This window comes from Hyposmocoma kahamanoa, unplaced genomic scaffold (assembly GCF_003589595.1).
Source record: "Hyposmocoma kahamanoa isolate Upper Pololo Valley unplaced genomic scaffold, ASM358959v1 228, whole genome shotgun sequence".
In the NCBI taxonomy this organism is placed as follows: domain Eukaryota; kingdom Metazoa; phylum Arthropoda; class Insecta; order Lepidoptera; family Cosmopterigidae; genus Hyposmocoma; species Hyposmocoma kahamanoa.
In genome coordinates this window covers 483,337-497,907 of record NW_020653747.1, presented here as the reverse complement: position 1 = coordinate 497,907, position 14,571 = coordinate 483,337, and the positions used below count along the sequence as shown (strand labels likewise).

The window sequence follows — 14,571 nt, the reverse complement described above, 5'->3', positions numbered from 1 at the left end:
AGTTTGTACAGCTAGCTTATTAAAAAAATACAACCTTATTCGTTTGAAAAAAATAAATGAAATGCATTTAATGATAATTTAAAATCATTTTTATTAGCGGCTTTAGAAATACAGTGTGTAATTTTATAAAAACTGACTTACGGATATTATATAAGAATACGATAACTCCGTTATGATTTTCTATTTAGTTGCAACTATTCCGAGAATGTTTGTTAGCAAAAATTATTCAATATCGCTAAACCAAACACCCTCTATCCACCACTCGGGTTATTAAAAACACCTATAAAGTGTGCAAGGCATGGTGTACCGAGAATCATGAGGGAGACAGACCAAGTTATTGACCTAGAGCGGCGAGAAAATCGGTATTGTCGAGAGGTCAACCTGATACCAGTTTTCGGTGCACCGTTCCTAACACCTGTACAATAGTAACAAAAAACCATAAATATATTAATTAATATCAACCTCTAAACGTCCCACTGCTATTCACGTGTCTCAATTGTGCCTATGTTGCACGCCAACAGCAAAACCATAGGAAGTCTAGTATTGAGACCTTGAAAGCGAGTCGCAATATCTGTCTCTCAACAATGGTATAAATAGGCTTGTTTGTAAAATACTAACAACCTTGCAGGATTATATTAGTAGCGTCGTAAACAACAACTTTTGGTCCATGACTTTTTACGAAACTAACGTGACCATTATTTTTTTAGTTCACTAGCTAGGAAAGGATTTGTTTCTCATTAGAAATCTGCGTGGAAAAGGTTTTTGAAGTTCGAACTTGACGATGGACTGTTGTGAGGTGCACCTAACTTTTTCTTTGGAGAAAAAAGCAATGACACGGTCAACTACGCGATTTGTGGTACTTTACTTATTTATGTAATATAAATACGTTGATATATTTTATTCTTATTATTGTTGACATTAAATTGACAACGATAACTAATTGTGTTTATTAAATTATTTCAATAATCACTTAATCACCCAAAATAAAAGCACGAGCAAGAATGAAAATTTATGAGCTGTAAATTCAGAGCGCATCCAAAGACAGACTTATTCTTTTATTTAAAAAAAAAACTGATGATTTCAATTCAACTGTTTTACCATTTTCCTCGCTATAGTGAGGTGAAAAGTCGTGTTTCGCTCGGCAGCAAGTTGTTTTGCGTCTCGTGCCTAGAAACGCTCGCTACGCTCAGATTCTATTTTAATCTTAGCTTCCTTTGCATGCTCAGGTTTCTATACAAGCACTCACCGACTCACTTATTATTGTTTTAAGAATGTTTATTCATAGTTACAAAATGATGATGATGATAAAAAAAATAGAGAAAATAACAAAATGTTTAATGATTAAAAAATAAAAAGTGACTACATTATAGTGGGCTGGCTTTATATATTTTTCGGTTAAGCAAAAATTTGCTTTAATATGTTAGATTTCGTTTTAAAATCCGGCAGATCGGACCGGCGCACCACGCCACCGATTAATTCCAGCCAATAACAATGCATGCGCAGTAAGGATGCACACTTTAGGGCGATTTTTTATATTTATTGTTATTTATTTATTTATACATTTTAGGAAAATTCACGGACAAATAATACAATTAGAGTAAACTTAAATATGAGTAATCCAATGCCATTTACGAATTTCCACCTACATGATTATGTGTGTTCTGTATTGTCAAAGCAGGATATTTTTAAATATTTTTGGGACAGCGGGACACGAAGCTTAAAAGCGGGACGCATGGTCACGTTATATAAAGCATAGTTAATATATTTACCAAAAATAAACTTTTAAGTTTTCGTTGTAATATCCGACACAATTTAGATCTTTATTTGGTAGGAATTTGTTGAGCAACGATTTCCGCGTGCTCTATTTAAGCAATAATTTCGGTGGTGGGTGCTTTCTCTTGTTACTGCACAGATGTATCACTGTTTAGGGTACTATTTAAATTTTTTTATTTTATAAACAAAAACTGTTGTTTATAATGTTAGTAATATAGTCGTGAGAGGTTGTTCCCATTTTACAAACAACCCTGTATATTGTAGTATTTCAATAATTTACGTTCCACTGATGGCCATAGTCCATAGGTCGAAAGAACCTAGAATAAACGAGGATGTATAAGGGAAATTAGTAATGATAGGATCTTGGGAAGAGAATGTTTATAGTATTTGCCTATTTTGTCCTCAGAAAAAAGAAAAACACATTAGAAAAACGGACTTACAAATTTTGCCATCTTTTGCTATGTTCGTTGCTGCGGTCTCTTCAACGAAAATTGAAACACAGACAGAAGCCCTCGTCAAAACGAATCATATGAGCCCAAACACAAGGTAGCTGCTGTACACTGTTGAGGGGTTCCTCTCATCTGTCTGCCATTTCCATCATCAGATCAGTTCTAGGACACCGTAACATTTTATTTTCATTGGAATATTCTCTTCAAATTTGAATGGGAACACAACTGAGGTATCCCCTTTCCAACAAAAACGAATAATCAAAATTGGTTCAAAATGTATGAGCAATCACGCAAAATGCAAAAAAAAGCAGTTGAATTGAAAACCTTCTTTGAAGTCGGCTAAAAATTCGGAGATGCCTAATGAATGTTAAATATACGTAAGACATATTTTGTACAGAAATTTACATGGCATTCTAATTTGTCATATTAAAAACATTTTTTTTTTAAATTTAATAGAAAAAAGAAATAATCAAATATAAAGATAATAAGTAACTTAAATGCGACTTTTAATAGTTGACCTACAATAGAAGTAAAGGATTATGAAGTTATTATTGTAATTGAAGTTTTTAGTACGAGTGGATCTCGTGGAAAAGCTCATCCAGGGAAGTACTGCCACCTTACCTATTTCTGCCGCCAAGCAGCAATGTGAGCCCTACTGCGTTCCGGTTTGGGTGCACAACTTGTTCGTCCCGTTACTTGATATAAAAAAAAATTACGTGCTTAGTTTCGTATCTTTAACATTTTATGGTAAGAAATGCTTAATGTCAGTTTTACCTTTTGAGCTGTATATCCAACAAAAAAATTGGTAGGTTGCTTTTTTCCTGAACCTGAATAATACTCATATAACTCAATTTTGATTAAAATGTTAGTTATGCCTTTTTCGTTCCGACAGCACTGAACACATAGAAGTATGTAAAATCATCACCTATTATAGGTTCTACTCATGGGAAAGCGTTACCTTTGAGACTTAGTCCATCAGGTTGGTCCAATACGGTTAAGAGACTTCGAGGTTTTGTTCGATTTATCTTCTGAGCAGTTTACTAATTAATATAAATTAAGACTATCAGGGCAATAGTGACGTATCTCACATATTTTTTTTTCTAAAATATTACTTTCAAAGGTGCTAATGTTCATTATTTGCCGCATTGTGTAAAGCGTATATCGATACCTCTGACCTAAATTGTTGTAAGTCAAAATATTTTTAGTCAAATATATTTTTTATCCATATTATATTACAGGTTATATATTTAAAACCAAATAAATCACTTAGGCCGGCTTCAGAGCAGTGCGGATTTATCTGCGGAGCGTCCGAACGGAGCACCGGAGCGGAATAGCACGTCTGGCGTTAGAACATCGTTTTAGAGTGACGCGAATTGATCCGTACGAAACACAGTCCGCGTGAACTCCGCAAAAGTCACCTGTGAATATCCGCACTAAATTAAATACTCGACTCAGAGCATTACGGATTCCACGCATGTAGATGGTCCGCACAGCTGTGAAACCAGCCTTAGTGTTTCTTATGTTTACTTTCCAACATTATTATAATAATAAATTTTATTTATTTCCACAACATTTTACAAAAATTACATTTACAAATTATACAGCGAATTTCGAAATACAATTACTTACAGAAAGTGGAACAAGAAGTAGCAACTGACGACACTGACTCTGGTACTAGGTAAAACCTGTATCTCAAGAGACAGAGGCTCAATTGGGTAGGTTCCTAATATATATAATATAGCAAACAAAAATAAACTGAGGGGGAAAACAATAATATGCTAATATTTAACTCAAGTTATGAGAATGTGTGTGTGTGTTTGTGCGACAGGGGTTGGGTTGTGGGCTGATAAGTGTGAAAATCCGTCTGGACTTTGCATCGGGACTTTGAGATTAGGGCATGACAAAACTTTCGGCTTCTGAGTAATTTAGTCCTTGGAGCCAATTTGTGATAAATTTATTTCGCTCGAATTCACTTTTGGCGGCAATATTCAACTCTTTACTCACTTTGGTTAAAAAGAATTAAACACAATTGAAGACATTGAACCTTTAATATACATAAAAAGGATATATTTAGGTTAAAAAGCAAAATAGGTATTTTGACGTGCGAGGTATCGATATAGTTATTGCGTCAATGTTACCCATAGAAATGTATTCCTGAAGGTTAGAGACCTGGTAACCTGAAGTACAGGCTGTGAGCCTAGATTAGGCATCAGCCTCCCCCAATACGTTTATCATACTTTAGTTTGTACGTTAATAACGTTCACTGTATTGTATTGTGGTGAGAAAATAAAGAATTTTTTTATTATTATTATAATTATTTTGTATTAGCTGCTGCCTGCGAGTCCGCCTGCGTATACTTCAAGTAGCTTACTGTACTATACTGATTTTCAGTTTTATTGGTCCGCCATACAAATGTTCATCTCTTATTTTACCACCGCTAAGATTTATTTCTGTGATAAAAAGTAGCCTTTGTCCTTCTAGGTCCCACCTATTTCTATAACAAAATTGGTTCAGCGATTTAGGCATGAAAATGTAACAGATAGAATTAGGACGCGTTCCCATTAAGTTGTAACGTTTTATTTATCGTTGGACGACAGTCGCGTCTAGCATGTTCTCATATCACGAATATCTGTCGTGGACTATTTATCGTTGAACGACAGACAGCTGTTCCTACTGGAGCGTGACGACAATTCATCGTTTCATGGCAGCCGCCTTGCACGACAGAGTCGTTTGAAACTGCGATTATCTTATCGAGACGTTTTATATATAGTCGGACGACAGTCGTTCTATATCTTCCAGTGGCGAGGCGTCCATATAACTCGTTTCCCAGGCTTGCCTAAAATTTTTCACGTTTTAGTAATATTTTACTAAATTTTGTGCTCTATTTTATATGTAGAATAACTTAACCAGTGAAATGAAGTGTACTAGTAACTTATGTGCTAATAAATGTTCGTTTAAGCGTCACCCAGGCGCTCTAAGGCTCCGGTCTTACTAACGACCACTTTCACGCCTTGCCACTGACCTCTTCCCATTGTCTCGACAGACTATCGTCGTAACGTCAAAAAAGTCGTTATCGATAGTTAATCGTGTTGTACTGTATATGAAGAATTTAATTTCAATATACAAGACACGATTCTTTAAACTGCACATTTATTTGTCGTCTCGATATAATGGGAACGAGCCCTTACATTCGCATTTATAATATTAGTATAGATAGATTTGAATGCTATTTTCAAGCATAAAAATATTAAATTGCATCTAAATCGCACCCCTCATGGACTGGCATAAGTGGAGTTACGTCAAATATGTTTATTGCTCTATTAGATGCAGAAAAATACAACCCACATACTCTCCAATTCTTACAACTCTATCTACAATATTAGTCGCCAGAATTACAAGAATTGGAGAGGACGCGGGTTGTATTTTTCTGTATCCAATGGAGCAATAAACGTTTTTGATGTAACTCCACTTATGCCATTATTCCATGAGGGGTGCGACAATTACGTACTTCATTATAATTTAAAGTAATATTTAAAAAAAATTAGAGTGGGTTACACCACTTTTGCCCTGACAGCCTCAATTAATACGATAACTTACCGACGCAGCAACAGCATGTGGAAATATTCAAGGAATTTTCCCAATAATTATTAACTATATATGTAGCCTTTATTATTGACATTTCTATTGATATTGCGACCGTTTTCAATCGATAAAGGTGCAACACTAAAGTCCTAAGCAAGTTCTACGCTAAATAACTGTACGTATCGAGCGACCCCGGTGCCCGCTCTAAGTATTGCTTGTCGATCAGCGCCTCGATGCATTTCTTGATCATCGCGACGGAAGGGGCGAAACTACCCCGCGCTTGTGATACTACTTCTTGAATTAATTCGGTGTGGCGAAGGACCTGCGGAGAAGCGGATATGGTTTAAGTAAGTAGCGAATATAGTTTTGGTAGCGGGAGAGCTTGTAAAAAAGTTCGCCCGGGGAAGTACTGCCACCTTGCCTGTTTCTACCGCTAAGCAGTAAGGTGTTAGTGAAATTACAGGCACATGGGACTTGTCAACTTATGTCTCGGGGTGAAGGACGCAGTGGCAGTGCCTCTCAGATTTTTGCGATTTAAAGCTCTGAATGGCACTGCAACGGTTAAGATAGGCGTGTCGCTTACCATCAGGCGCACGACTTGTTCGTCCCGTCACTTAATATTATAGAAAAAGGAAAATTACAGGATATTGAAAGGGACAACCCTGATTAATTATAACTTTTTTTAAAAACTGACCCCGTAAGTTTGAGGAAATACATCTATTTGCTAAGTTTTATTGAAATCGGCTACCGGAAAGTGCACGAGGCATCATCCCCTAGTTTGCTACCCTCGGAGGTGGAATATTTTCTTGAAACATAAACGAGACCAACAAAGGAGTAATTGAGAAGCGCCCTTTTTGAAGCCGGTGACCAGCAGCTGGTTACCGGCGTCACCTTCGGCGTTACCTTCCGCTGCTTCATGATGCGCACGAGCGCGGCCTGCAGGTACATCTTGCGGTCGTCGTCGCAGTGCGCGGCCTCGCCGCCCTCCGCGCCGCCCGCCGCGCCGCCGCCTGCGCACAGCATCAGAGCCGTCAGAGCCAGAGCCCACAGAGCCTCGCCGGCGCTTGCACTCGGCACTTACCCTGCTGGGTCGCCGGCGCGTTGGCGCACGTTAGCCGTACTTTCGTTCGTTTGCATATGAAACTGAGATTCAAGGACAGGGTGCCCTCTCCGTCCTCTTCCTCCACTTCGCCCTCCGCCGTCAGGAGGCCCGCGTCTATGAGAGGCCTGTGCGCAGAATAGTGCCGTCAACTTCTATGCGCTTTTCGGATTGCGGGAGTGAAACCGCGTGATGAAACATTTCAATTGATCGAACCGCTTTTGGCAAGAAAAAGCTTTACCGGCACATATTTTATGTTCAAATAAAGAATGTCATATTCAGTTATATCTCTAGATAGCGTTGATTGTTTTTTGAATCGATGCCGATTACAGTGTGTTAATTTGCATTCTCGCCATATTTAAGATATTAATAAGTAAATAATATTAATAAGTAGTAATATTTTTCCGGATTTAAATCGCGTATATTTGTTTTTTCAAACAAACCGTCAGTCAACCAACAACCAACAAATATACGCGATTTAAATCTGGAAAAATAGTTTCCATTTCCTATGTGTAACAATCGCGAAAATCTAAGAACTCGATAAATAATATTAATCTAAAAATATTGAAAAAAATATTCTGTTCACTATTTTGGCTAGTTGTATCTAGTAAAGTTTTGCAAAATTGTCCCTAAATCGGATGCACCGCGCGAGGTCATCGACCCCGCCACTGGCTTCATCGAACGATACGTAATGTTACCCGATTGCTTATTTAAATTAATCAAATTTTTTAATTATGATTATGTACTAGTATTGTTACAACTTACTCATTATTTACATTAATTTGAAAAGTTGACTGAAAAAATTTTTTTTGTAACTTAGATTTGGTACTTACCAACAATAGATTACATGAAAGCATTGCTAGAAGTACCTAGTTTCACAGTTATGCAGAGATTCGTACGCACGTAGAGTTTCGTTTCAACTTTCCACATTTCACGTCACAATTTTGAAAGCAGAGACGATTTTTGCGTAAAATTCTTCGACACTCGTAATCGCTTCCGCGTTAACTAAACGTTTAACATCATGCCATAAGAATAGTCTCGTACACACACGCACTTTATGGTAATGCTTTATGGTTCTGGTGAACCTGGTAGCGATTCTTTTTTGCACTAATTCTTGTTTACATACCAAACCATATGGCATTTCGTGAGAAACTAGCTAATGGATCACTAGAATTGCGGAGACCTCGGCTATCCCACCTTAATCCTTGTGCGTAAGTAAGGTAGTTAGAAAGAAAGAGATAGCAATACTTCTCGGTTCCTCTGAATTTTGGCTGCGCTATAAGTTTTGGTAGCACGTACCGTGCAAGTCAATGACCTTTGGATCAAGCAGGATCAGGTGATTGCGAATCTATGTTTATCGCAATTAAATAAAAAATAAGAATTTAGGAATTATTTTCGATTTATTTTTTTAGTAATTTGGATTCAGTTTCGGATTTAGAAGGACCTCTGTGTATATGGCGAGAATGCAAATCAACATTGTATTGCAGTCAGCCGTCTAACGTAGCTATTAAGACCGAATTATTAATCGAAGGAAACAGTTCATTCGCAAAATTCATTGGTTCTCGCACGCAGGTGGCGTTTTTCGGTTTGTCTCTCCCTAGATGGCGCTTAAACAGTTGAAATTGATTACCTCATATGTCTGGTCCAGGAGTCCCCAGTGAGCTGCAGCGTCTCGCGGAGCTCCCGCGCCGGCGCAGTGTCCACGTTCTCGAAGCACAGCAAGAGAGCGCACTGCACACAAACAACAGGTCGGTATCGCCATCGCGCAGCCGTCCTCGCCCCCAGAGAGCCCCAGAGAGCCCCAGAGCCCCACTGACCTGCGGCGTGGTGGCGCTGATGTGGTACACCCGGCTGGTGTAGCGCGTGCGCAGCTCGCCGGTGCAGAGGTGGTGCAGCCAGGCCAGGCGCCGGCCGCTGAACGAGGCCCGGTAGAAGGCCTCGAACAGCCGCGCGGGCCTCTCCAGCTGCGCGGGCGGCGCCAGGGGGGCCATGGCGCCGCCCAGGGGCCACGCGCCCGCCTGCAGCACCTGCAAGGTCGTGTCATTTGGATGCTGGTGTGCAACAACGCGTCAACCGACAACCGAACGAATAAACATTCGTTCGTTGCTTTTGCTAGTTCATTTCAAAATTTATTTATAAAATGAAAACTTTTGCTGTTGTGCTTGTTGTTGTTGGGGAATTATAGCAATAAATCATAAAAATTCATCATTCCTGTGGCCGTAGCTATGCTAAGGCCGCATGGCAGAATAAGTGTGATATATACCTCCCCATGACAATATTTAATTCTGTTGATAATATATATAGTCTTAAATCTAATCTAAGTATTTGGTAACGAACTATTGTTATACATTTTGAAGAACAAGGACAACGATATGAATTTGCGTATATAGCTATCTTTGTCGTTTATCGCCGCGAAAACCATGAAACAAGAAATGTCTTTTCATTTTGTTTTTCGCGTTCAATTTTTATGTTAATAAAATTACTGTGCAAACGTTTTCAAAAAAATCAGCCGTGACCTTGCTGCCATGTTTGGCACTGTGTTAATCTTTTGCAGTCATTGGTCGCCGGCGCTCGCGATGATATAGAAATGTGACGTCACGTTGCTCGCCATGTTCGCTATTGTGATAAAATTTTTAAATTTATCACTCGAAATTGACAGCTAAATGTGGATATAATAGCAAAGGTTTTACAAATAAATTTTAGGACAAACTATAAAAAACAAAAAGAAACGCAAAACTGAAATTGATGTTGGTTGACATGCATGACATTTTTACATTATTAGTTGACATTGATTATCAGCATTCATTTCATTACAGTGAATTTTGAATGATTTAAACACTATGCCTTGTAACTTATAATTTTATTGCACTTTATTGTCACCTTGTTTGCACTGTACCTGTACGGCAAAGCCGGTGCTAGTGGTGTTGCCGGTGTCCCTGAGGTGTTGTTGAAATTTGGCGTTAAGGTCCGCCGACACTGCGACGTCGGTGAACATACGATGTAGTTTATTGGTGAACTCGTAGCCGCACGCTTGCTTTAGACGATTTATCATTGCTTCTTCCTGAAAACAAAAGACGTCGATTATTCCACGACCCGGAGCGGATGTACGAGAGTAAAGTGCGAACTTACTTTCATACATCCGTTTCGAAGCGGTTTCGTGTAGTCACAACCGCTCTTACCAACTGTAGCCTGTCTTTTTTAAAGATGGAGTAAAGTGACAACCGAAACGTAATGCTCATATTGCTGCTTGGCGGCAGAAATACGTAAGGTGGCAGTACTTCGCTGGACGAACTCTTTCTTTCATGGAAGAGATCTACTACATCGTCTACTAAAACATGCTCTACCGAAAAATGGTTCGAAATGGCGATTTCGCCCTTTCCACAAAACACTGGACGATATGGTTTGTGATACGTGGATTGTTATTGTATTTTAAATCCAATAAATAAGTGGTTCGGTTTCCCGTTCATTTTCACCTATATTCGCCATATACAAATATGACCAAATCGTCCTGGACTTTATCCACAACGTCTAGACCAAAATCAATTTAGAGAAGTTCGTTTACTACGATTGAATGAACACGGGATGTCCTCCTCGTCCTTCTTCCACTCGAAACCTTCACATTACAACGCCTTTGTTACGGCGTGTTGATGACAGATAATCGTGCCACTTAAAGTGTCGTGGTTTGTATAATTAAATGAAGTTGTTCACATATAAGACAACATTTTAACTGTCGTTCACGAGTTTTTGTCGTTACAACGACGATGGGAAGAGCTAGAACGACAGTCCTCCGACGACAAATAAAACGTTACGACATAATGGGACGTCGCGTCGTGCTACGACGCGGCATCGTTTCGCGATCTCGACTAGGGTTATTAAATAATCAACCTCAATGTCGTCTGTCATCTTTGAATATTGAATAACAAATTAATGCGGCACTGGGGAGCGCACCGTGAGTTTCTACGATACGACGTCGTACCGTGTGTTGTGCCACGTTGCGATATTATGTCGTGAATTTTTACGTTGTTCGTCGTAGGTTTCCACGATACGACGTCGCATAGTGTTTATATGTAAGAGCCCTAAGGCATATGCCTCTGAGAAGAATGATTAAGGCATTCTCGATGTTGAGATTCGGTGAATAGATATTCGTTCGTGTAGGCCGTACCTGTTCCATGGACGCCGATAGTTGATGAATAAGTCTTCGAGCCAACGCCCTCGCGTAATACTTTTGGAACACGTCTTTGTCATCTACGTACTGAAACAATAATAAAATAATTACAACTCAAAACTTCGTGGAATTAATGGGTGAAATTCAACGAACTGGATTCATCCTCTAATTTGCCACTCTTAGAGGTGGAATCTTGTCTTAAAATTTAAATGGGACCACCACAGAGATATACCTTCAAAAAAATCCGAAATCGGTTCATAGATGTCGGAGTAATCGCCTAACATACACAAAATAGTTGTAATTTTTTTATATAAAAAAAAAACAACTTCAAAACTTGGAGAAATTACATATATTTGCCAAGTTTTATTGAAATCGGCTACCGGTAAAGTGCGCGACACCGGATTCATCCCCTAGTTTGCCGCCCTTAGAGGTGGAATCTTATCTTAAAATTTAAATGGGACCAATACTGAGGTACCCTCTTTCCAACAAAATAAGAATCAGTAAAATCGATTCACAAACGGAATTATCGTGCACACACGTACAAAAAAAAACATACAGTCGAATTGAGAATCTCCTCCTTTTTTGAAGTCGGTTAAAAAAGACTACTTCGCTCCGGTCAGATAAACGACACTCCCGACTCCCGTCTTTATCAAAGTCAGAGTTGCATCCATACATAACTATATTTTACTACATCTCCCACCTCCGATATTTGAAGCTTTGTGAACAAAAGTGTGGCCTTAGAAGGTAACTTAAGGCTACTAACAGATTGACTACATGTTTGCAGTTAATGCGTGCAGTCGTAATCAACGTCATGCAGTCGAAGTCGCGGATAATGACTTCACGCATTAACTGCATGCAGTCCAAACCGACTTCATACAGTCGAGATCGACTGCGTGAAGTCGTTACCAACTTCATGCAGTCGAGGTCAATTTGTTAGTAGCCTTAAACATGATCCTATCTGTATCTGGTGACTAACTTAAGACACGAAACGCCATCTTATCACCTCAAATAACGGACTGAACCGACCGTCTTTCGGCTCACCTTAAACACCACTATGGCGGCGGCCAGCTTGTCGTCGACGTCGGCCTCGGCGCTGCCGCTGCGCTTGCGCAGCAGGCAGTCGCAGTAGCGCGCGAGCAGTTCGGGCGCGCGCGCCGGCTGCTCCGGGTGGGGCCGCGAGTTCACCACCAGGCTGCAGGCCTGAGGGGCAACTTGCTATCTTTACTTCCTTGGAAACCCCAGCAAGGCAAACTACCATTTGTTTTTCTAAGTTTACGGCGATAAATGTGAGAGAGTTTTTTAATAGCGTTAAACTTCAGCATCATAATGGGTTCTAATATGTTTGATAAAAGACCAAAGATAATAACTTTACGTTAAGTTAAAGTCATATGATGTGGCGGTACACGTCACACGTGACGTACAAAAAGAGACTGTTAAAAGACCATGGACCAATAACCGAAGAAAACTACTAGTCGCGGTACACATCGAGTACATAACCAGAAATAGAGACGAAATAAGGGCCATATATCACTGGCAACTAATCACGTAAATGGGCCTTACATAACTTTTAAATATCAACTCTCGTTTGCACTGAAATTACAAATTAGAAAGCTGAAATAGTAAAGCGCCAACAACTGACCTGTGTGTACGTCTCCGTATATTCCAATAATATTCTGTATTTATTGTAATAAAGATAATATCTCTAACAATGGCGTGCTGTTCTATTCAGTGGTGTGGGTAAAACAGCAAAACATCTAATTACAAAACAAACGGAATCACATTTCATAGGTAATTAAATATGTAATTTTGCAATTTTCGCCCATTATAGTAAAGCTGAAGTTAACTGGTCGATTTGAAATAAAACAATTGACGACACCCGTCAATTGTTTCGAATTCGGGCTGGCCAATCGGAACGCAGTTGTCACCGTAATATTATGGCAAAATAGTTTTCAAAATAAATTAAATGACATTTCGTCTCTATTTGGTTATACACTCGATGGCGGTACAAGACAGCTTGTCGCGACGAGTACCAAATTTTTGTATATAATAATAAGAACGCACACAATCAACATAGCCCCACACTAGGGAGATCCTGCGTCGCGGGTGCCATGGACGCACATAGACAGCCACAAATTACACCCAAACTCACGAGAGAAATAATATTATGTAAATGGCCAAGAATATAAAATAATTCCTCTTTAATATGAAAAATAAGAAGTCAGTTTTGTTTCTTTGTAATATTGATAATGAGTTAAAACTATTTTCTGAACTGTGATAAATATGCGTGTCGATAGATGGCATTGTGTGTTACAAACTAATTTATAAATTAACGCTTCCTAATATGGGTAGATGGCGCTAATCCTAAATACAGAAAAAAATCTGTGCAATAAGCGCTATCTAGTTGATTTGTTTGTCATCACTAGAAATTAGAGTAGCTTTGATAAATTTGACAGCTCCTCAATATATAAAAAAATAACAAATTCTAGATTGTTAATATAATTTAAACTTTACCCTGTTGGCATATTCTACCCCTCCGACGTAAAGTATCGTAAGTCGAAATTGCCAAGTTTACAGAGGAGCCTTTTAAATATTCTGAATTCACTGAAATAAGCACAACACGTGACTTTAGCATTTCTCAGTATTATTCGACAAAGCTCGCTACTCACATAGAGTATTATAAAATCCTAGATATCGGTTAGAGGATGTACTAGATGATCACTCTATTTGAGTAACGAGCTTTGCCGAATAAAACGGAGAACTTTAAAACGCTTCCCTGTAAACTTGGCAATTTCGACATACGATACTTTACGTAGGAGGGGTCGTATTGTTGAAAGTTCAATACGATCAATAACTAATATTACAAGTTACGACGTTTTGATATTATATTGAAATTTTGAATCAATGTGCTGCCTAGCGGTTTATTGCTGAACGACGACGAATTAGAGTTATTAATTTAGTTCTCCAAAAAAGAAGCGACCATATTGCAGGAGTATAAGCTTTACTTTCGTTTCTTGTAACAAACAAATTATTTCGATAAACAGATAATTGAAAATTTATTAAATTAAGATTTTCCAATGATATGAATAATATTTTTGGTGCGGCTAATATTTTTGCACACCAAAACAGTACAATAAGGCATTTTTCTAGGATTTTAGAGAATTTGCACGAAAGAATGACACAACCATACCATACAAAGCGAAAATGGCGGACTGACTCAGATAGGTCTTTCGACACCTATAGTTGGCACACGTCGGATGCTTAATAACCACTTCTACTGTATTTATTGTCCTGTGGGTAAACCTCCCCGTGACATTATTTATTTCAGTTGATAAAAGTAAGTTTGCCTATATGGTAATTAACTATTGTTATACATTTTGGAGATATATAATTACGATATATAATTGCGTATACAGGGTGTCCCAAAACTCAACGTCAAGCGGGCACTGGGCGAGAGGCCAGGTTATATCAGTTCTCGGAAAAAAAAAAAATCTTTGTCACTCGGG

At 38.7% G+C, this 14,571-nt stretch overlaps 1 protein-coding gene across 1 annotated transcript in view; it reads right to left on the bottom strand.

The window, feature by feature from the left end:
- Positions 1-5,774: 5,774 nt before the first annotated feature.
- Positions 5,775-14,571, bottom strand: part of LOC113228363 (cullin-2) — a 32,275-nt gene continuing 23,478 nt past the window's right edge. The window contains exons 10-17 of the mRNA XM_026461636.1: positions 12,110-12,268; positions 11,066-11,155; positions 9,800-9,964; positions 8,721-8,930; positions 8,534-8,634; positions 6,886-7,031; positions 6,708-6,814; positions 5,775-6,126 (exon numbers count right to left, since the gene is read on the bottom strand). Of these exons, the coding sequence (XP_026317421.1) occupies positions 5,965-6,126; positions 6,708-6,814; positions 6,886-7,031; positions 8,534-8,634; positions 8,721-8,930; positions 9,800-9,964; positions 11,066-11,155; positions 12,110-12,268 (1,140 nt within the window). The 3' untranslated portion in view covers positions 5,775-5,964. The remainder of the gene's footprint in view (positions 6,127-6,707; positions 6,815-6,885; positions 7,032-8,533; positions 8,635-8,720; positions 8,931-9,799; positions 9,965-11,065; positions 11,156-12,109; positions 12,269-14,571) is intronic.